Source organism: Agrilus planipennis, unplaced genomic scaffold, assembly GCF_000699045.2.
Source record: "Agrilus planipennis isolate EAB-ADULT unplaced genomic scaffold, Apla_2.0 scaffold30, whole genome shotgun sequence".
Classification (NCBI taxonomy): Eukaryota; Metazoa; Arthropoda; class Insecta; order Coleoptera; family Buprestidae; genus Agrilus; species Agrilus planipennis.
In genome coordinates this window covers 177,428-201,667 of record NW_020438923.1, presented here as the reverse complement: position 1 = coordinate 201,667, position 24,240 = coordinate 177,428, and the positions used below count along the sequence as shown (strand labels likewise).

At 35.7% G+C, this 24,240-nt stretch overlaps 1 protein-coding gene across 1 annotated transcript; it reads left to right on the top strand.

The window, feature by feature from the left end:
- Window positions 1-6,857: 6,857 nt before the first annotated feature.
- On the top strand, window positions 6,858-23,578 carry LOC108732369 (apyrase). The gene is made up of 9 exons (XM_025973892.1): window positions 6,858-7,594; window positions 16,320-16,545; window positions 18,246-18,443; window positions 19,855-20,062; window positions 20,118-20,318; window positions 20,483-20,640; window positions 21,534-21,630; window positions 21,737-21,865; window positions 23,124-23,578. The coding sequence occupies exons 1-9, from the start codon at window positions 7,446-7,448 to the stop codon at window positions 23,528-23,530; spliced, it is 1,773 nt and encodes a 590-aa protein (XP_025829677.1). The 5' UTR covers window positions 6,858-7,445; the 3' UTR covers window positions 23,531-23,578.
- Window positions 23,579-24,240: the final 662 nt, after the last annotated feature.

The window sequence follows — 24,240 nt, the reverse complement described above, 5'->3', positions numbered from 1 at the left end:
TAAAATTAAAAGTAAAATACTGGTATGCAAGGGAAAAAAAAGGGGGGAAATAGCGAATAGGAGATGAAAAATTAGAAGAAGTGGCTGATTTTAGATATCTAGAAAGTCATATAAGTCAGGACGGAAGGAGGGGTAGGGATATAAAGCAGAGGATAGCGCAGGGTAGTGTCGCCTTTAATAAAAAGAAGTCACTTCTATGCTCGCGAACGGTTAATTAACAAAATTCGAAAAAGGCTGTTAGAGGTGTATGTTTGGAACACGGCGCAGTACGGGTGCGGCGGAAAAGAAAAGGTTAGAAATGAAGAGGTACTTGAAAAAATAGGAGAACAAAGAACTTTATGGAAGTCAATAAGAAATAGGCGAGATAGGTTGGTAGGACACCTTCTCAGGCATGAAAGTCTAGTCAGAGACATATTAGAGGCAGAAGCGGGAGTTAGGAAGGTTAGAGGTAGACCTAGATTAAATTACTGTTCGCAAATAGTTAAGGATGTGGGCTGTTCTAGTTTTGGGGAAATGCGAAGTTTGATCAGAATAGGAAAGAGTGGTGATACGTGTCCAACCAGTCTTAAGTCTTAAACTTATGAAGATGATGAAAATCATCTAAAAATAATAAACTAGTTAGACCATAATAAATTACTTATGTTTTTAGTACCTACATATACCAAGGCATGTATATGGTTATACACTGCTAACAACTGTAATTGTTTCCGCATACTGCTTATCATATACAATCATAAATAGAAAACAACAAAAGGTAATAATTCAAGTAATTTTCAACCGTTAGTTTAAGGCAGTAGGTATGCGAAGTTGTTGTATTTTAATTTCTTTCAAAATTTCCTTTATACCGAGGTCACCTAACAAAAACCGGCATTACTTTGTTACTATTACTTGAACTATTAGGGGGAGATCAATTAAAATAAAACTACCGGCACTGCGAAGAAAAAATAGAGAAAGAGCGAATATAACAATAGGAGACGAAAAATTAGTGGCCGATTTTAGGCATCTAGGAAGTCAAATAAGTCAGGACGGAAGGAGTTGTAGGGATATAAAGCAGAGGATAGCGCAGGGTTGGGTCGCCTTTAATAAAAAGAAGTCACTTCTATGATCGTGAACGGTTAATTAAGAAATGCGAAAAAGGCTGTTAGAGGTGTATGTTTGGAACACGGCGCAGTACGGGTGCGGCGGAAAAGAAAAGGTTAGAAATGAAGAGGTACTTGAAAAAATAGGAGAACAAAGAACTTTATGGAAGTCAATAAGAAATAGGTGAGATAGGTTGGTAGGACACCTTCTCAGGCATGAAAGTCTAGTCAGAGACATATTAGAGGCAGAAGCAGGAGTTAGGAAGGTTAGAGGTAGGCCTAGATTAAATTACTGTTCGCAAATAGTTAAGGATGTGGGCTGTTCTAGTTTTGGGGAAATGCGAAGATTAGCTCAGGATAGGAAAGAGTGGAGGTCCGTGTCCAACCAGTCTTAGGACTGACGATCTTATGATGATGATGATCAATATATCAAAAGAATAAAGGTATTCATGATAAAACTCTATTCTCGTCACCTGTGCCGTATCATCCGACATGGTTGGGTGAGTTGGTACAGTTACTATGGGTGTGATGATTTACTAGAAACGCCTCGCATTTAATGATTTTTGCGACATAAATCCTTTCCGCACATGTCACAATTTTGACATACTTTGTCGTCATCCGTTGTTGACTCATTTGTAAACGCTTTCTTCATTACCTCTCTCTTTTTCTTCATGAGTTTAATCTTCGTCACTGGTGGATGCGAAGTACCAGGAGTTGTGTTTAAGGCTTGGACACATATTGACGAGACTATCCGGACACAGCTGTCTTGGTTCAAGTATTTCTGTAATTTCCTTGAATCACTCAACCAAACGTTGGAGCAGTAATAATGTTCCACAGATTGTTTTTCACTTGTCTTATCTTTATTTCGTCAATCTCATCTTTCTCATCCCAGAAAAAAAACTTTTGAGTGTTTCATTCCCACCAGCCAGTAATGCTGGTCTGCGGGCAGTCCCTCCAGACTACGCCGGAAGGTAGGGCAGAAGGCCCTCTTCAGCCTCCTTTCAGTAATCGTTGGAATGGGTTGGTGGTGGTTCGGGTGAGAAAGATGAGACGGACGAAATGAAGACAGAAGAGAATAAAAGATTATCTGTGGAATATTACTGCCTCAGCATTTGCCTAGGTGATCCAAGGAAACCACAGAAAAACTTGGACCAAGGCAGACGGACCCTGAATCGAACCGACGTGCTCCCGAATGCTAAGAAATGGTCTAAACCTCTAGGCTATGCTGCTCGGTCTCATCCCAGATCACCACCCACCCATTCCCAAGATTCTTAAATGGAGGTTGAAGAGAGCCTTTCAACTTACCCTCCGGCGTCCACCCCTTTAGTAACTAGTGGGAATGAAACATCTATATCATCATATGTTAGGACGTTCAAAATTTCCATAGTCCACAATAAAACTGCCGCATTTACTTTCTTCTTTCAACTTATTAACTAGACTGGAGCGATTGCTAACAAAACGTCTACTTTTACTAGGACAGACGTTGTAGGAATATTATAAGCATAGAAAAGGGATGTCAGGTAGGAATTGCAGCGGACATCAATAACGAAATTACACCAATTGATGTGTAACAGAAAGAGATACAGACAAGCAGAATTTGAGCATGTAGCCAGCATCACACTTTAAAGAAAGTTCAACATACTCAGGAATTTACGAAAGTAAAGACGCTTGTTTAAAGATATAATTCCAACCAGGCAGTTATAAAGTCGACCCTGATCTTTTGCGTATCTAAACAACTTCTAACCGCTTCATCGCTTCCCATTATTCGGTTATTTCTTTTCGTTTTGTCTGTACTACTCATGAAGCATTTCCTAACTTAACAATGACTTGTCCAAAATGCAGCAAAAGACTACAGTACCAAGTGGAAACAAACCAAAGAAGATTATACGTCCATTCTCACAGATAATTTATTCTCGACTGTGACAATTTTGATCGTTCCAAATACGAATTTTTTTTTATTGACGAGACAGGCACGAGACGTCTGCTAGACGAGTGTCTTACGAGATATGAATGCTTATCGTTCCGTAGAACGTAGATATCGACGTCAAGCGAGCCGCGTGTACGTCCGACTCTTGCGGTATCCTAATATGTATTGATATGTTTAGATGTGTCTCCAAATTTTACAAGCATTGATTAAACTGATTCATGTGAATAAAAATCGGTAGCCTAATTAGGGATGTATTGAAAAGATCACTAATAGAACCACAATTTGTCTGGAAAGCTTTTTATGTAGGTACCCAACAGGGGCACAAGAACCTTACAGTTTATCTGGGTGCTTCCATCATAATACTGTAAATATTTATATGCTGCGGGTGTGTATAAGCTGAAAAGAACGAGTTCGGCTAGTCATTTACAAGCTTGAACTATGGGTTGTTCGAAAAGTCATTTCGTTTTTTCCCGACAGAGGATTTAATTGTATTCTTTTGCACCCAACTTCACATTTAAGCCGTATAATTTTTATATGCTTTGAGAGCTCATATAGCAAGGCTTGTGTGTAAAAAATTCCAATTAATTCTACGCAGTAGTTTTTGGTTGCTGCCCTTTTAAATATGGAGAGCGATAAGCAGCATTTTCGACATATCTTACTGTTTTACTACAGAAAGGGTAAAAATGCTGTTCAAGCCAGAAAGAAATTGACTGATGTGTATGGAGAAGGTGTATTGACAGTACGCCAGTGCCAGAACTGGTTCGCTAAATTTCGATCCGGCAATTTTGATGTCGAAGATGCACCACGTTCGGGAAGGCCGGTTGAAGCTGATAAAGACGCGATAAAGGCATTAGTTGATGTGAACCGGCGAATAACAACACGTGAGATCGGATTGAGGTTAAATTTATCAAATTCAACAGTTTATGACCACTTGAAAGGCCTGAGATTATCCTCGAAGCTCGATGTATGGGTTCCCCATGTTCTCACAGAGAGAAATCTGTGTCGCCGCATTGACGTCTGCGATTCGCTTCTCAAACGTCACGAAAATGATCCGTTTTTGAAGCGCATCATCACTGGGGACGAAAAATGGGTTGTATACAACAACGTCAAATGCAAGAGGTCATGGAGCAAAAAAGATGAACCGGCTCAAACGGTTTCCAAAGCCGATATTCACTAAAAAAAGGTGATGCTGTCTGTTTGGTGGGATTTTAAAGGAATCGTTTTTTTTTGAGCTTTTACCGGATAACACAACGATTAATTCGAAAGTCTACTGTCATCAGCTGGACAAACTGAATCATGCACTTCAACAGAAAAGGTCAGAACTAATCAACAGGAAAGGTGTAGTGTTTCACCAAGACAACGCGAGACCTCACACAAGTTTGGTCACTCGCCAAAAGCTTTTACAGCTTGAATGGGATACAATGCTACCAGACCTGGCACCATCGGATTATTATTTGTTCCGGTCACTCCAAAATTTTTTAGACGGTAAAACCTTCACCTCAAATGAGGAGGTCAAAAACCTCCTCATTTGAATTTTATGAACGTGGAATTATGCTACTACCAGAAAGATGGCAAAAGGTGTTGGACCAGAACGGTCAATATATAATTTAGTAAAGTATTTGTTTATTATACGAAAACTGTCTTTCATTTCCACAAAAAAAAACGAAATGACTTTCCGAACAACCCTATATTTGAATCGAACTTTCAAGTTGGGTTGTTATCAGAATCGACCGGAATTGACTGAATGCCCAGGCACCCGTGGGCCCCCCTTTGTTGCGCCCCTGGTACCTAATTATAAGTGCAGAATATAATGAAACACATTATTCCCAGATGGCAGTCAACCGTTTTAAAAATGCCAGTTTTGAGATCTCGTGCAGACAATAAATGTCTATATTTCCGATAGGTTAGGTTAGGTTTATTTCAACCAAAGTCTACTGATTGATTCATCTTAGGCGATACCCAATAAACAGTAATAAAGTATTTGTTTAACAAACTAAAAAATGTATTTACAATTTTTGTACACGCGGGTAAATTTATTAAAAAAATTATTATCATACATTTTACATGTACAAGTAACGACTTCCATCACTCCCGGACGATAACTGATCATTCGCACAAATCGGTTCTGTGTTTGTGGAGGATACCTAACGTGACCATACGTCCCATTTTGAACGGCACCATCCCTTTTTTAGATTACCGGTCTCATTGTCCTCAAAAACTGCTTCGGGACACACAATTGTCCCGTTTTCAGAAACCGTGCGAAAATTTTGAAACTCGCTGCACGCGTCAGTCAATTTGGCTTAGAAATAGACCAATCACTTTCTTCCATTTACGGTTCATAGTTTAATGGTGGGATTGAAAGATAATGGCACCGATATTAATAAAAATTTGTGATAATACGGCTACAGAATTTTGTAAGATAAGCCGTGATTATCTGGAACAGTGGGGTCACTCTCTTACCGAAGTAAATGCCCGTATGGGAAGAAGTTCTGATTGAAAAGGGACATATTGATTCTAATAAAGATACAGAAGTACTTGACGAATTTTAATTAATTTCTATGCACATCAGATCGCAAAAAATAACTGAATGGAATAATCTAAATGTTTCCACAGAAACTTGTTGCGTGCAAGTATTCGAATACTTTCATACCAACAATCTTTAACATGAAAACTTTTGTATTTTAATTGAATATGCTTTGTGTTTGCCTGCCACAAATGCCTCAGTAGAAAGAGTATTTTCTTTTATGGACAAATTGTGGACTTAAAAATTTACATTAAAAATTCCAATTCTGAAGGCGAATTTTCATTAATTTCTAACTACATTACATCGAAAAAAATAACCGCAAAAAATATTCTAAATGTTTCCACAGAATCTCGTTGGGTGGAAGTATTCGAACACTTTCACGCCAACAATATTCAACATGAAAACTTTTGTATTTTAATTGAATATGTTTTTTGCTTGCCTGCTACAAATGACCCAGTAGAAAGAGTATTTTCTTTTATGGACAAATTGTGGACTTAAAAATTTACATTAAAAATTCCAATTCTGAAGGCGATGTTGATAACCAAGGTGAATATAAAAAAAATGGGCCAAGAATTTTAATCTTATTTAAAAGCATCACGAGGTGTATTAAAACAAACTTGTTCCTCTGACATTATACAGTATTTGTTAAATTTAGGAACTCCATTGTTAAACAAAAAGGTGTGTTTGCTCCTGTACATGCTACAACAATTATGTAGAAGGAATAGCAAAAAAAGTGAACTTCTTATAGGTCTACAAAATGCCCAAAATATCTACAATATCTTTTATAAAAATGGAAATACAAAATACAAATCTTTTTATCTCGTCTTGTTGTCTATCGTTAGGAAGCTAAGGTGAAACGATTTTTTTAAAAATAGCGAATGAATCAAGCTCGAATTTACGTAATTTACTCAAGATAAGCATATTTGATTATTAATAACTATGCAAACAGTAAACGCCACCTTTCATTACCTGTAGCAGCCGCAGCACGTGCTAGCTGTCTACTACAGAGAAATGAGGTCACGCGCTTTCTCCAAGGTCATAAAAGCGTATTGAATCTCCGCTGTTTTCAAGACGCTATATTGATCTCAAAAATGATTTTTGGATCATAGAAAAAGCAATAAAAAATTCCAATCCCAACCCAATTAATTATTGTATCCAACAACAAATTCTTACAGTTAATAAAGCGTTTCAGTATTTTTGAATTTGAAACAAAACAAGAAAATAGAGAAGTGGAAACGATTTTAGAAACAAACCGGCACTTTTTTTATTTTTACTTACCTTAATATATGAATAGATTTCGGTCAGTGTGGCCCTCTCTATTTTTAAAATGTTTTTTGAGCTCATTCCTGATTTCAAAGTTAAAACCCATTTCTCCAATCATTATGTAGGGACTAATGTGATATCAATTGCGTCACAAATAAATCAAAGATTTAACACCAAACTGATTGCCGTTTAATGCAAATTACCTCCCACTCCCATTCGTAAGTTCTATTTACTTATAACTACAATATTTACACCAATTATATAGAGTAAGGTTCCCCTTTTTTTTAAATTACACTGTACAGATCTATTCGTTCCGCGCGCAGCTCGCTATGAACAAAACCAACTTATTATCAAGGTTGAATTTGGTACTTAGTTTGTATAAATGGAAGCCGGTTACTGTTGCACACAAAACCGCTCATGTATGTATTACCTATACAAATTTGTTACCCACCTGTGGCAAAGGTGCATACACCTAATTTTTTCGTTTTGATACTTCACAATTTTGTTGAAGCGATATAAAAATAAAAACAGCTTTATAAGCGGCACACTTAAGTTACTTAACTTGCTTCATTTGAATTGTTCCGTTCTGTTCGCGTCAGTCCTACTTACATCGAGTTAAATTCAGTCTCTCTCGCTGTTGTTCCGATATACAATGGACATAAATCTTGATACTGTGAAGTTTGTGATTGCAATTTGTGTTATTACTTGTCATCAAGACGTTGCGCGTTCTGCACCTACCGCGGGGGAAATCCAGCACGACTTTCTCTTGTCCGTGATCCACCTAAACGATTTTCATGCCAGGTTTGTACGATATCGTCTACTTTAAATATTCTAGTCTATTTCAAATGCCAGACTATTAAATAAATTATATGTTATTATAGATGCGGAAAGACGTTACAGTACCATTAAAATTAATAAATTTTCTAGAAGAAAAGCATATGGCTTGAATAGCCATTTAGTGTTCGAAAAAGTGTCGAAAACTAAAAAAGAAATATATTGAGGTTTTGATCTATCCCCACATAAATACCACATATCCCACTTTTTTGATTAGATTCTTATGCACATTTATTTACTTTTAATAAATTACCATTGATTATATTAAATAATTAACGGAACTACAGTAAAGCTTATTCAAGAATTATCAGTCTTTACAACAATTAAAATCGATCAAAAATTAATTATTTTGTATCTACTATATATGGATGTGTCTGAACTGTTACTAGAGCATCAGCTATCAATTGTTAATTCAACTTTTAATTTCTAAAAGTTTCGTTCCTGCTTTAGTTAATTTTCCAACTAAAGTTACTTCTTACTGTTAAAAATGTAACCGTTTCTGTAGGTGTTGCAACAGACCTCTGCTTCGCTAATTACGGAAGTTCCGCATACTTTTTCACATCCGCTTCTACATCTGGTTTCGTATTTTTATATTTACATATTTCGGAGCAATGAAACAAGTCGTAAAAATTTACTACTTTTATCTGCTGGCTGAACTTGGCCGTTTTCAAAACACAATTGAAATGGACTTGCTCGTTCAAAGCTGCATGTCCTAATAATTTCTTTTTGAAATACTAATAAAGTAATAGCGTTTATGTATTTTGTATATATTCCATTTCCATTTGAGATTATTTTCTTAATATAAACAATGCAAGTGCTAAATACAAATGCATTAAAGAATCACCTAAAATCATTATACTTCCGCATCCGCTTCCGTTTCCGCAAAAATTTACTATTTAGTTCTATTTCCGTTACGACGCGTCCGTCGCATCGCTATTGTAAAGTTAGTTCACTTAGAGAAAGGTACACAATTGCAGATCGATGTCAGCGTTTTGTGTTGATGGGCGTAACTATTAGAAGCCATTTACAGCGTCAGAGGCTTACGTTTGGGCTTTGATCGGAAACACCTGACGGTAAATGACCGAACATATTCCGGAGACCCACCACACGTGCACGTTTCCCTTACTGTACCTTTCTCTAAATGAATGGACAATACCTAATTTTATTAATTGTTCGATACTATAAACGTGTTTCAGCAATAAAATATGTATCGTCACGCGGCAAAGCACCAATTACAAATAAAGCAGTACCTAATAAGATCTTAAACGTATAATAGTTATAACAAAAGAGAGGTGTATGTTTGGAACACGGCGCAGTACGGGTGCGGCGGAAAAGAAAAGGTTAGAAATGAAGAGGTACTTGAAAAAATAGGAGAACAAAGAACTTTATGGAAGTCAATAAGAAATAGGTGAGATAGGTTGGTAGGACACCTTCGCAGGCATGAAAGTCTAGTCAGAGACATATTAGAGGCAGAAGCGGGAGTTAGGAAGGTTAGAGGTAGACCTAGATTAAATTACTGTTCGCAAATAGTTAAGGATGTGGGCTGTTCTAGTTTTGGGGAAATGCGAAGTTTGATCAGAATAGGAAAGAGTGGTGATACGTGTCCAACCAGTCTTAAGTCTTAAACTTATGAAGATGATGAAAATCATCTAAAAATAATAAACTAGTTAGACCATAATAAATTACTTATGTTTTTAGTACCTACATATACCAAGGCATGTATATGGTTATACACTGCTAACAACTGTAATTGTTTCCGCATACTGCTTATCATATACAATCATAAATAGAAAACAACAAAAGGTAATAATTCAAGTAATTTTCAACCGTTAGTTTAAGGCAGTAGGTATGCGAAGTTGTTGTATTTTAATTTCTTTCAAAATTTCCTTTATACCGAGGTCACCTAACAAAAACCGGCATTACTTTGTTACTATTACTTGAACTATTAGGGGGAGATCAATTAAAATAAAACTACCGGCACTGCGAAGAAAAAATAGAGAAAGAGCGAATATAACAATAGGAGACGAAAAATTAGTGGCCGATTTTAGGCATCTAGGAAGTCAAATAAGTCAGGACGGAAGGAGTTGTAGGGATATAAAGCAGAGGATAGCGCAGGGTTGGGTCGCCTTTAATAAAAAGAAGTCACTTCTATGATCGTGAACGGTTAATTAAGAAATGCGAAAAAGGCTGTTAGAGGTGTATGTTTGGAACACGGCGCAGTACGGGTGCGGCGGAAAAGAAAAGGTTAGAAATGAAGAGGTACTTGAAAAAATAGGAGAACAAAGAACTTTATGGAAGTCAATAAGAAATAGGTGAGATAGGTTGGTAGGACACCTTCGCAGGCATGAAAGTCTAGTCAGAGACATATTAGAGGCAGAAGCGGGAGTTAGGAAGGTTAGAGGTAGACCTAGATTAAATTACTGTTCGCAAATAGTTAAGGATGTGGGCTGTTCTAGTTTTGGGGAAATGCGAAGTTTGATCAGAATAGGAAAGAGTGGTGATACGTGTCCAACCAGTCTTAAGTCTTAAACTTATGAAGATGATGAAAATCATCTAAAAATAATAAACTAGTTAGACCATAATAAATTACTTATGTTTTTAGTACCTACATATACCAAGGCATGTATATGGTTATACACTGCTAACAACTGTAATTGTTTCCGCATACTGCTTATCATATACAATCATAAATAGAAAACAACAAAAGGTAATAATTCAAGTAATTTTCAACCGTTAGTTTAAGGCAGTAGGTATGCGAAGTTGTTGTATTTTAATTTCTTTCAAAATTTCCTTTATACCGAGGTCACCTAACAAAAACCGGCATTACTTTGTTACTATTACTTGAACTATTAGGGGGAGATCAATTAAAATAAAACTACCGGCACTGCGAAGAAAAAATAGAGAAAGAGCGAATATAACAATAGGAGACGAAAAATTAGTGGCCGATTTTAGGCATCTAGGAAGTCAAATAAGTCAGGACGGAAGGAGTTGTAGGGATATAAAGCAGAGGATAGCGCAGGGTTGGGTCGCCTTTAATAAAAAGAAGTCACTTCTATGATCGTGAACGGTTAATTAAGAAATGCGAAAAAGGCTGTTAGAGGTGTATGTTTGGAACACGGCGCAGTACGGGTGCGGCGGAAAAGAAAAGGTTAGAAATGAAGAGGTACTTGAAAAAATAGGAGAACAAAGAACTTTATGGAAGTCAATAAGAAATAGGTGAGATAGGTTGGTAGGACACCTTCGCAGGCATGAAAGTCTAGTCAGAGACATATTAGAGGCAGAAGCGGGAGTTAGGAAGGTTAGAGGTAGACCTAGATTAAATTACTGTTCGCAAATAGTTAAGGATGTGGGCTGTTCTAGTTTTGGGGAAATGCGAAGTTTGATCAGAATAGGAAAGAGTGGTGATACGTGTCCAACCAGTCTTAAGTCTTAAACTTATGAAGATGATGAAAATCATCTAAAAATAATAAACTAGTTAGACCATAATAAATTACTTATGTTTTTAGTACCTACATATACCAAGGCATGTATATGGTTATACACTGCTAACAACTGTAATTGTTTCCGCATACTGCTTATCATATACAATCATAAATAGAAAACAACAAAAGGTAATAATTCAAGTAATTTTCAACCGTTAGTTTAAGGCAGTAGGTATGCGAAGTTGTTGTATTTTAATTTCTTTCAAAATTTCCTTTATACCGAGGTCACCTAANATCTTTTGAAGGTTTTTTGGCTGAATCTTATCTTCTGAATTCATATCTGTCTGCTATTACCGTATAATATAGTACTTTAATTATTTTCGTTTTTATAATACCTACATATAGGGTTTATGTTGAACTGTAAGAAAAGATTTCTGTACTACAACAATAAGCATTTATAGTTACCAAAAATAACTAACTGCCTTCAATCTAACCAGACTTACTTATTGACTTATTGATTGTACTTATGTCTTAAAATATTTGTTGCAATCTAGTTCTTATTGCTCATGGACTCGTTTATTGTTTGTTAAAAAATTTTTTTTAATAAAATTCGTTGATTCATTTGAAACTTTTATTTCGTTTTTGTTAGTTAAAAAAATTATGACCAAACATTGCGTTTCTTATTTTCTATCCGGCTTCTTTCGAGTGCAGTGTTTGCAGTGAATCTTCATCTGTCAAGATGGAATGCACATGTCGCAATTATCTAGAACTCGGGAGGCGTTGATTGGGAAAATTTAATCATTGAAGGCCACCTTGACTGTTGTTTAAACTCATTTTATTCACAAATGCCTTTTTAAATTTTACTATCATTTTATAGTATCACTTTGCTTCATTGCTGTATATTCAACTCTCTGATTGGAACGTGATTTTGATTTGCATTATTGTTAAGTTGAAGTGAGAAATTAAATAAATGATGAGATGTTTCATTGTTTCAAACGGGTGACGATTCACACTTGTCATTGTGCATTCGCTTTGGTTAAAAAAAATTCTTAACTTAATCTAGACGGTTTATTTACTTCTCATTTAATTGCCTTATTATTAATTAATAAAAATACTGCAGTTTGCATTGCCAATTATAATTAATTATAATCAGCATATAGATTAACTTATGATTTTAAAGAAATATTGTTTTATATTTAATTTTATATTATTCGTTGATACTGGAATCGTCTTCGTGTTGACCACGTGGTCTTTTAATTAATTATATCTATTGGGTTGTTCGGAAAGTCATTTCGTTTTTTCCCGACAGAGGATTTAATTGTATTCTTTTGCACCCAACTTCACATTTAAGCCGTATAATTTTTATATGCTTTGAGAGCTCATATAGCAAGGCTTGTGTGTGAAAAATTCCAATTAATTCTACGCAGTTGTTTTTGGTTGGTGCCCTTTTAAATATGGAGAGCGATAAGCAGCATTTTCGACATATCTTACTGTTTTACTACAGAAAGGGTAAAAATGCTGTTCAAGCCAGAAAGAAATTGACTGATGTGTATGGAGAAGGTGTGTTGACAGTACGCCAGTGCCAGAACTGGTTCGCTAAATTTCGATCGGGCAATTTTGATGTCGAAGATGCACTACGTTCGGGAAGGCCGGTTGAAGCTGATAAAGACGCGATAAACGCATTAGTTGATGTGAACCGGCGAATAACAACACGTGAGATCGGATTGAGGTTAAATTTATCAAATTCAACAGTTTATGACCACTTGAAAGGCCTGGGATTATCCTCGAAGCTCGATGTATGGGTTCCCCATGTTCTCACAGAGAGAAATCTGTGTCGCCGCATTGACGTCTGCGATTCGCTTCTCAAACGTCACGAAAATGATCCGTTTTTGAAGCGCATCATCACTGGGGACGAAAAATGGGTTGTATACAACAACGTCAAACGCAAGAGGTCATGGAGCAAAAAAGATGAACCGGCTCAAACCATTTCCAAAGCCGATATTCACCAAAAAAAGGTGATGCTGTCTGTTTGGTGGGATTTTAAAGGAATCGTTTTTTTTGAGCTTTTACCGGATAACACAACGATTAATTCGGAAGTCTACTGTCATCAGCTGGACAAACTGAATGATGCACTTCAACAGAAAAGGTCAGAACTAATCAACAGGAAAGGTGTAGTGTTTCACCAAGACAACGCGAGACCTCACACAAGTTTAGCGTAGCGATTTTAAGTATTTACAGTATGAAACTTATAATTGCGAGGATCAAAATTGGCGAAGTCCACAATAAATTATATTATCTGTGAGAACTGATGTATCTTCTTTCTTGTTTCCACTTGGAACTGTAGTAATTTGCTGAGTTTTGGACACGCCGTTATGTTCGAGTCCTATTCATCAATTCATCTCACTCAAAATTCAGTTTCTTTTTAACGTCTGCTTTTTTCAAATAATAGTTTCTATCAAAATCAAAATTTTTTGTTTCGATTTCGAGAAGGGTTTCTTTTGTGCCTATGCGTAAAATAGTGTTATGGATGATACTGTAATAAATCTGAAGTACAAATTGGTCAGCAAGAAGGCTGTTATGTATTGTGATATGCAGGTTCATCGAGGACTCAAAGTAATTAATTTTATTGTCCCTTAAAGTTTCACTGGGAAATGGGTCAGATGGTGAAATCTGGGATTATTGTGTCTACCAAAACTACCAATGAAGCTTGTCATCCATAATATTTAGAGACTCCAACACTCATCCCCTTTATTTACATATTGAAGTTTATTTAAGTTGTAGTTTTTAGTTTCTAAGAGAGGTTCACATCATTAAAAGAGATCATGTAATGCGAAAAGATATTCATATAATTTCAAACTCATATCACATAATGCAGACAGCTAAGATAGTTTTGTACATAGTGTAAATTAAGGTCTATAGTAGTTGTAAGTTCAAGATAAAATTCCGAATAAATTAAACGTCTATGCGTTCTCATCTCAATAACGAATAGCACCGCTAATTAGTTTTGGTGGTGCCGGTTTATTCTACACTACTAATAGGTAGCAGCAGGATATTGCCTGATACGAGCCCTTACAAGGCTAGAACACCTTGTTAAGTTAGGAAATGCTTATTATATACATATATATATATACAGGGTGAGTCACTAAGCCGAAATCGGTCATTCATACACGTATACTTCAAAACAGAGAAAAATGTTTCAAATAAAAGTTGTACAGAGTTAAGTGTACAATAACCTAAAAATACTTTTAAACATGGTGGACTTCCGGTTCTACCGGAAATGTTTTAAATAGAATAAATTTTTATTATACATAATACTACGCGAGAAAAAATATGGCATTTCATTTAAGAAAACAAAGTTATACCTGTTTGAATTTGAGAATATTGGCGCCGATAATTATCATACTATTTGTCATATACGTGTCTACCTAATACTTACAGATGATAGGCAATTTCTTCCAGAAACGGAATATGAAAAACCTCTAAATCCTTTCGTTTTTGAGATATTTCAAATAGTGCCAAACACTGCAAACATCAAATTTTTTAAGAAGCGTGAAATAACTCCGGAATGGTGCGACCCTAGTCCAATACATTTTAATAAACTGACATTGTTTCTTTTAGGAAATTCGAAAATTCAATAAGAAGTAGGAGGTTACATTTAAAATAACGAAGTTACTGTATATTTCTGATATAATCGGAAGTCTGTCGTATTTGGAAATATTTTTATGTTATTACGCACATAAGTCGATACAACTTTTGTTTGAAACAATTTTTCTCTATTTTGAAGTATACGTGTATGAATGACCGATTTTGATTTAATGACTCACCTTGTATACGAATCACAGAGGCAATCCTAGATATTACAATTTTTTGAACGCAAAGCATTTTGAATTATGAATAGGTACATAAGACATAAGTATATACCTACAAATATTGATATTGTACTCACTTATAATATAGTGTAATATGTAGGTGAACGAACTCTATGAACTGCTTTCCAATTGACACTTCTACTTTTCAATTAATTAATCAATTATAGACATGGAAGCACTTTAAATTGCTGATTGGAGTATTAGATTGCTTATAGAAAGTGTAATTTTTAATACATAGAAACAGTAAAATAAAAAAAATAAAAACCGTGTTCAAGACATAGTCACATGGTTTTCTGAGGAAGATACCTTTACATATTGCGTTATACTTGGTTTCATTGACATCCTCCATTACGAAAAAATTTTTGATAGCAATCTACCAGCTTATTCTTTATCTTTGGTGCATCCTGATTATAAATTGTATTTAAAAATAAGGTGTTACAAATATTCCTAATTTAATATAGTATATAGAACACATTATTAAGAAATTTGCAGATTAAGTTGATGTGATAAAAAAATGAAAAAGGAAATCTTCTATTACCTCAATTTCGTGAAAGTATTGAAGAAGGCAGAGGTATTCCTTCCGAGCATATAGCGATTATGTTAACTCTTGACTGCATGTACCTACTACAAGCACCATCAAAAGGTTTCGGTCCAAATTGCAACTCATCAAATCGTGGCTAATCTCTACTATGACTAAAGGCACAGCGAATGGTCTCTGTATGATAAAGAGTGTATGTATAGCACATAGTTCTCAAAAATAAAGAGAATATCGAAATATCTCTTTTAAACAGATTTTGATTTTCGAAAGACTTTAAAGCCCCCCCCCCACCTAAATAAATTCCTGTCTGCACCTTAGCTAAACGATGAAAAGTACCTATACGAACATTACAATTGCGACTTCTGTATCTTTTCTATCCTTTTGAGTAGAATATATTTAGGCTAATATTAATACTACAATAGCCAGATGAAAATGAGTCTTTTTATGAGACTAAAACTATTTACATTAGTTGTATTTGAATTGACTATCTCACATTTTGGTCAATCGACAACGACGATAGAAATGCTAACTTATTGCTTGCGTAAATGTGTATTTACCGTATAGTGTGTAGAGTGTACCCACAGTTTTAAATTTACAGAATCACAATATTCTTTTACTCCTCTTTTGTCTTTCACCTCATTCATCACTCCCAATCTGAAGATATTCTGTATCTTCGAGGATGAAACGTTTGCAAATTAACAGATAATGATATAATGACATCAGAAATAATTAGATGTTCATTTTCATTTTGCGTTTTAATTTTATATTTACTTATTTTAGAAAAATGTCGCGGGGGCTACTTTTATACTAATTGTCGACCCTGGTTCTTTCCAATCATCTTGATAAGTTTATTTCTATTTTAGATTCGAACCAATAAGTTACAAAACATTAGAGAGTTGTAATTCGAACGTTACAGAATGTGTTGGAGGTTTTTCACGAACGTTCACACTAATAGACACTCTTCGAAAGACAAGGCCTAACCCTATTGTCCTTAATGCCGGAGATAACTTCCAAGGGACCATTTGGTACAATATTTTCAAGTGGAATGCTACATTACATTTCATGAATTTACTGCATTTAAATGCCAGCGTGAGTATATTCTATATTAATCTTTTGAAAAAGGATTTGGGCTAACGTTTAAAAAAATATTCAGCAAGTTTTCAATTGACTGATGCAAAGTAGAAGATTAATACTTTTGATTTTATCAAAATGGCAAGAGGTACCTATGTAATAAGTTATAACACATAACAAACAGAATTTATATTCACGAAATAGCTACAGGTAGAGTTGAGCTGCCTTTCTTTGATTCTTAAGTGGTGTTGTTGGGCTACAATAGCTTTGGTTTGATCGATAGTTTTTATCTAGCATGTTTTGACAACACAAACCTAATAAAATAATAAAAGACCAAGAGCTTTTAGGCCAGTTAGATGGCCGATAAAAAAATCTTTTGGTTGTTTCATTCCCACCAGTTAGTAATGCTGGTGGGCGGGCAGTCCCTCCGGACTACGCCGGAAGGTAGGGCGAAAGGCCCTCTTCAGCCTGCTTTCAGGAATCGTGGGAATGGGTGAGTGCTGGTTCGGGTGAGAAAGATGAGACGGACGAAATGAAGTCAGAAGAGAATGAAAGACTTTATGTGGAGTAGTACTGCCCCAGCATTTGCCTAAGTGAAACCACAGAAAAACTTAGATCAGAGAACCGGCGTCCTCCCGAATGCTAAGCAATTGTCTAAGCCTCTAGGCCATGCCGCTCGGTGATGGCCGCTATAAGGAAGATACAGGTCTGACGAAGGAAGCTGGCGAGCAGTCGCGCAGGTACTTGCCCATTTATGACCTATTTGGGTAAGTCACTTGGAACCTATACACAAATAAGCTTTCAGTAGGCATAAATTATAGTATTAATACCGATAGGACAGTAGCATACTAGAAAATAATGTAAAAACATGACTTATCAAAAAGAAAAAATTAACCTATTGCTTTTCTTTTATAGTTAGTTTTCACATTCACTTTCATCATGGGAATCTCTATCACTGTCACCAACATCAACAATTAGTTCTTCTGTTTGTATGTCTATTACTTGCTCAATGATCCCTACTTTTAAATATGTAATCTACGCCCCTGATAGGAATACTGAAGAATAAGGGCTGTAAACTTTATATCTAAAACTGCCTACTTTTGCTACCGCGCATCCACGCCATTTTAAAATTTCCGCCAGCTTCCAGCGCCAGGCCTGTACAGGGGCGTAGATTAAATATTTAAAAATAGGGATCAGTGAGCAACTAATAGACAGACAAACAGAAGAACTAATTGTTGATGTTGGTGACAGTGATAGAGATTCCCATGATGAGAGTGAATGTGAAAACTAACTACCAAACAAAAGCAATAAGTTATTTTTTTCTTTCTGATAAGTCATGTTTTTACATTATATTCTAGTACGCTACTGCCCTATCTGTATTAATACTATAATTTACGCCTACTGAAAGCTTATTTGTGTATCGGTTCCAAGTGACTTACCCAAATAGGTCATAAATGGGCAAGTACCTGCGCGACCGCTCGCCAGCTTCCTTCGTCAGACCTGTACTTAACTTAGCTTTACATTTAGGGTAGGCAGGTTCTTGTCCTAAACTGTAGAGATTGTAGGGGTCAATAAATGACTAGATTAAGTAATGGAATACTTTCTAACTAAAATCTTAAAATTATCACAGGTTATTTATCATACGTTCTATAAGTGATGTTTTTCTTTTATAGTTGTATATTGTGTATTACTTACCATTTCACTGTTTTATTATTCAGACTTTGGGGAATCACGAATTTGACGACGGAATTGGTGGAATTGTTCCGTATATGAAAGGTCTCAATTCTCCTATTATAGTTTCAAACATTGATGATAAAAAAGAAGCTGAGTTTCAAGGACTTTACAATAAAAGTACTGTCCTTACTGTAGATGGACGAAGAATAGGAATAATAGGTGCCATTGTTTCCACAACAAAGGTAATATTAACGGGCAGTTGTAGAAGATAGATATTATCACATTAACTTTATATTTAGCTTTTTTAAATGTAATGTTCACGTCTTTATATTAATCTGGGATTATTTTTCTGCTCAGTCGCTGCGGCGTTTGCTATTTTTATTGCAAGAATATAGGGTGTCTAGAATGAGTAGGGGGTATTTTTTTATTATTTTTAAACAAAGTTTTGGATAATTAAGTGCGAAAGATGATGTTGTCCAAATGTTGACCCTCGCGTTGCTAGCACTCCTCCAACCGAAAACGGAAATTAGCCGTCACACATCTACAAATCTCTTTGGAAACAACCCCCATTTCGGTGTGGATATTGTGCTTCAATACCAGTGGAGATCGTGGTTTGTTTACATACACCTTCTCTTTAAGATATCTCCATTAAAAATAATCAGGAGGCTGTGAGATCGGGGCTTCTCGGAGGCTAAGTTCATGATGCCACGACGAGAGATCAGTTTTTTCGAGAAAAGTTGGTTGACAACCGCAAGCGATTGGTTTGAGGTGTGGCAAGTGACCCCATCCTGTTGAAATCATCTTTCCACCTTAAAAACTACCAAACTCTTACAGTTGTGAAACCAAAAAGTTTCTTAACTTGTCACAATACCGGTCACTGTTTACCGTAAGTGTTCGCCCTCGTCAGTTTTCAAAAATAGAAGGCCCAATAATGCCTTCACCAGACATGGCAGCCCATCCAATAACTTTTTGACTTTGTAGTGACTGTTTATGTTTATGTCTTGGATTTTCTTTGGCCCAGTAAGGACAGTACTGTTTGTTTACGTGACCATTTAAGTGAAAGTTTCGCTTTGCCACTAAACAGAATGTTTTCAAACGTTGGAAAGCGTTGAAGCATTTCATTTGCAAAATTCATTCGGAGAGGATAATCGTTAACGTTCAATTTTTGAACTAACTGAATTTTGTAGGCTGTAAGATGTAAATCTTGTTTCAGTATTTTCTGTAACGACGATTTTTTTAATGTCAAGTTCTTGACTGCGTTTGCGAACTGATTGAGACGGATTTTCACACACTGACACTCTCATTTCTTCAATCGTTTCTTGGGTTTGAACAGAGTGCGGGCGACCTGGATTATAAATTTTTTCAGTCGAATCGGTATTCTCGAACATTCGAATCCATTTTCTGATGGTATCGTCCTTCGGTGCATTCCGCACATTGATAATAGACGCGTACTCAAAAAGCACAATGGTCTCCCGCATACACTTCCATAACATAATCATTACATCACCAAAAAGTACTTAAACAACCTATCAATATCGCACCCCTCCGAAACGCACCGTTACTCCGTTACAAGGACAGTGCAGATACAAATACCCCCACACTGTTTCTGGACACCTTGTATGACCCTTCTTCCATTACATAAACCCATTTCAGAAAATATCACATCCAGGAAATCTGATATTCCTCGGAGAATCTGCTTCAGTCAACAGAGAAGCAGACCGACTGATAGCTGAAGAAAACGTTGATACCATAATCGTTTTATCGCACTGTGGATACGATATAGATCAAGAAATCGCCAAAAATGCTACACAGAAAATAAGCCTCATAGTTGGTGGTCATAGCCACTATTTCCTGTATACAGGTACTTAGCTTCAACTTTTTGCTTCAACTGTATTTCACCCACATCTTAATTTTAGGAGACAAACCCCCTGGGCCAGATAAACCTGTTGGAGATTATCCTACTGTAATCAATCACGAAGATGGACGAAAGATTCTTATAGTCCAAGCATCATCCTTCAGTAAATATTTAGGAAATTTAACTGTTTACTACAATTCCAATGGGAACGTAGTCGGATGGGATGGAGGACCGATATTTGTCGACAGTTCTTTCCCACAAGGTATTACGTTATAACTGTACAATAAAACTGGTATTGTCATAATTGAGAATAGCTTTAAATCCACTAAAAATCTGCTTCCAGATTTACCGAATTTATTTACTTTTAATGGTTTCTTAAGAAAATGCAGTCATTATATTTTTAGTGATACCTAAGTTTTATTTTAGACGAAAAAATTAATAGAGAGTTAGACGAGTGGAAATCAGCCTTGGACGTTTATAAGACGCAAGTCGTTGGAAATACGACGGTTTTATTGGATCTCAATAAGTGTTGGTCAGGTGAATGTAACATAGGCAGCATGATTGCAGATGCAATGGTTTGGACGGTAAGTTAAACAAAAACTATTAGTAAAAGTTCTCGTCGAATTGAGCGAAATGACACTGAAGAAAATGAGAAGTTGTAGATATCTACATACAATGTTAATTTGATGGCATTATCATCATGCACCTAAATTTCTCTAGTTTTCGAGAATATGCGAAGACTGACTCCAACCAGACAGGACAAGCACCTCCACACATTCCTATTCTATCTGTTCTTCAATTTCCCAGAAACTAAAGTGGGATGTTTTAGCCTTTTGTACCCTTTTCTATCCGCGATATCTTGATCTGTCTGACCTGTAGCACCTTCTAACTTTTATGCATCTATACTTTTTTTATCTGAGTTATCCGACTTCCTAGAGTTACCCATAATTGAAGTGAAAACTTCTTTAGCGACGTTGGGCACTTTTTGGCAGGGGAAAATATTATGGGTTCGCGTCACCAACATGCTCCCGAATGGCGCACGCGCAGCGGCCGTGTGCTGTAGGCGTTAGACGCTTTTTGGATGGGTGAAATCTAGTGCGTTCGCGTCACCGACATGTTTGTAGCAGTATATATCTGAGTATATCTGTATCTATACATAGAATTGTTGAAATTAATGATGACAGTGATGCAAACAATGTTAAAAATCGAGTACATTGAAATTTATGTAAATATTTGAATAATAAAAAACCATATAAACATGCATATAATTGTTGCTCGGAGTGTCAATAGATGTGAAAATCAGATTGATGTTGATAATTTTTATTCAAACATTGTGAAATTTCAAATTTTAATACTAAAAGTTCTAAGTTTTCACTTCTATCGGCAGTCCCTATAACTGCCAATTTTTTACTTTATTTTTACTTAGTATCTTAAAATTTTAATGAAAATTACCTCATATTTATCATTTTCTTTCCAGTACGAGCAGGAATTTCCAGAAGCGAATCAATTATCAAAATATGCTCCAATTGGACTCATCAACGCCGGTGGAATTAGAAGCTCGATCCAAAAAGGAAGTAAGAATGTTTCTCTAGTTCAAGAAAAAAATACAATCTACTTATAACATGATAATTTTTTTTCTATTTTTTTCTCTTATTGCGTTAAAAGTGAATCTAATTTCAGATATTACTTACGGAAATTTGTTAACTGTGCAGCCATATTCTAATACTTGGGATCATGGATATATAGAAGGAAAATATATCGTTTCAGCAATTTCAAAAACTATAGGGAAGCAGTTAATGCAAGTTTCAGGTAAATAAAACAGTACAACACAAAACGGAAACTTATAAAACCAAAATTTGAATAATTTTTAAAACTGTCTGTTTTTATATAAATTCATTTGAAGTTGTCCGTTTTGATAGAAGTAGGTACATATCTCTATATTTTTTTTTTGTGAGAAACTTCCATTTTATTGTAAGTAATTATCAAGTTCCTTATAAAAAATAAGAAATTCCAGTATACTATCCGTGTATCAATGAAAACATTGGACTTTGTAACATGTTTTCCAGTACGTTCTCATGGTAATCGCTGACGGGTTAATTAATTTTTTTTGTATAAAAATTTCAGGCCACAGTATCGAAAAATAGTTATCTTATTAACATAAATTAAACTCAAAATAATAAAATAACCTAATTCGAAACGCGCAAGATGATGATCATTATTAGCATTCGCCGCTCGAAGATTCAACGTAGTGGAGTTGATGACAAAGTATGTAAATGTAATAATTGATAAACGATAGTTTTCACTTGTGTATATTTACTAGAATTATTAAAAAATAACGAATTTATTATATGGTAGACTGCTGTCTCTCTACCTTCCGTGTGACTTCTCATTTATTATTAACATTCTTCTCAGTTTGACACATCACAACTCCTTTCCGTCTCATTAACAAACGTTGCTACCGTACACAGGTGGTCTCTACAAAGTAAAAAAATTAGAAGCGGGTTGTCGACTTCCTAGAGTTACCCTAAGTTTGTAATTTTTTGAAGGAAACTTCTATATAGACGGGGTATTACGATTTTTTCTGTCACGAAAAAGTGTAACGGCCGCGTGAAAGGGGTAGACGGTATATCGCGTGGAGAGAGACAGCAACGGCGAAGGGAGAGAAAGGTTGGTAGCGGCGGAGAGTGGCCAATGCGCGGAGAGCGGGGAGTCCGCTAAAGTCCCGGCGGCGTGTGCTGTGCTCAGCTGTTATTTTCTTACCTCTGCTCTCCACGTGTCTAGGCATCATTATCTCTATTTGCGGTCTGTGTAAAAACCAAATCATAATTTGCAGTAAACCTGTGAAAACGAAATATGTGCTGGACGTATAGTAGATGTGAAACTGAAACCCATCCTTAACCAAAACTATCCAACTCGGTATAAAGACAGTTGGCTCAGTTGTTCAAAATACAAAATTTGTGGATTTATGGCATAACAAAGAAAACCTTCCTTGAAAACGTTTTAATTTTAACATTCTTTATACTAAGACATTGTGATATATTTATAAATATCAATACTTTCTCTTTAGGTTTGAAAGCAGTTTACGACTTTAAAAATCAATCAGCCCATTCCGTTAAAGTAAAGTGCCCAACCTGTCCTTCAGGATACGAAGATATAAACCCAGATCAACAATATCTGGTGATCATTAGTTCATTTTTTGCTACTGGTGGTGATAATTTAGACGAATTTGCACAGAATTTAAATAACCACACCGTTGGACCTGTTGACTCAGAATCCTTAGTAAAATATGTAAGGAAACATAGTCCGATAACTCAAACTGTCGATGGAAGAATTGTGGCAGTAAATAGAGTTCCCAAGGAATGGGATTTACAAAACGGTTCCGCTTCCGCTTTATCTTCAACATCTCAACCGAATACTTTTAGAAGTACGTTGTATGTCATATATTGTTGTATATTTATTTATTTACAGTATTAATAGTTGTTATTTTCGACATTATACATTAAGTAAACGTTCTATTTTTAATTTGATTTTTATTATTTATCCATTACCTTGTTTAAATTGTTTAGAGAGGGATTACTCTAGTTCAAGAATATGGATTTTGAGAAAAAATACTATTTTTCATAAATTCTTTTTTGTTTTTGATTCTACGAATTAAGCCAACTCGCAGTCATATGCGTAATCCCGTACTGCGCAGCAACTTTCCGAACACAATTAAAGCTCCCTCTGTATCTGTATTATGTACCTACCTAAATTATATTTACCGACTCATTGGACTGTTCAGTTTTCTATGTGATTATCATGGAAAAGATTACTTCTTTAAGCATATTCGGGTATATCTCGTAAACAAGAATAGTACATTACGTATCGAAGGAAGAAACAGGGTTATTTCAGACTGCATGTGAATTGCAAACATGGAGTCTGAGACAACCCTGTTTCTTCCCGAGGTACGTATACTATTTTTGTCACGTTTGTGCGGAAAGCTCGTTATTAAATTGATAGTTGGCGAAATAAAATAAGAGTAAATGATTTAGAGGTTAGAAAGACTTTGTCATTGAACAGCTGATTTCTGCGCATGCCCATAAACTTGAGCGCATGCGCTCAAAAGACTAATTTCATTGCCTCCCGACTAAAACACGGCTGAAAAGAGGCCATTTCTTCCCTATTTCATAGCACGCAAAACGAGT

What these genes read in the sequence shown, in the direction of transcription:
- LOC108732369 (XM_025973892.1), top strand. Translation starts at nt 7,446, where the DNA reads ATGGACATAAATCTTGATACTGTGAAGTTTGTGATTGCAATTTGTGTT. An exon ending in CCATTGTTTCCACAACAAAG is followed by an intron (nt 18,444 to 19,854) that starts GTAATATTAACG and finishes AACCCATTTCAG; the next exon opens with AAAATATCACATCCAGGAAA. An exon ending in CAGATGCAATGGTTTGGACG is followed by an intron (nt 20,641 to 21,533) that starts GTAAGTTAAACA and finishes TTTTCTTTCCAG; the next exon opens with TACGAGCAGGAATTTCCAGA.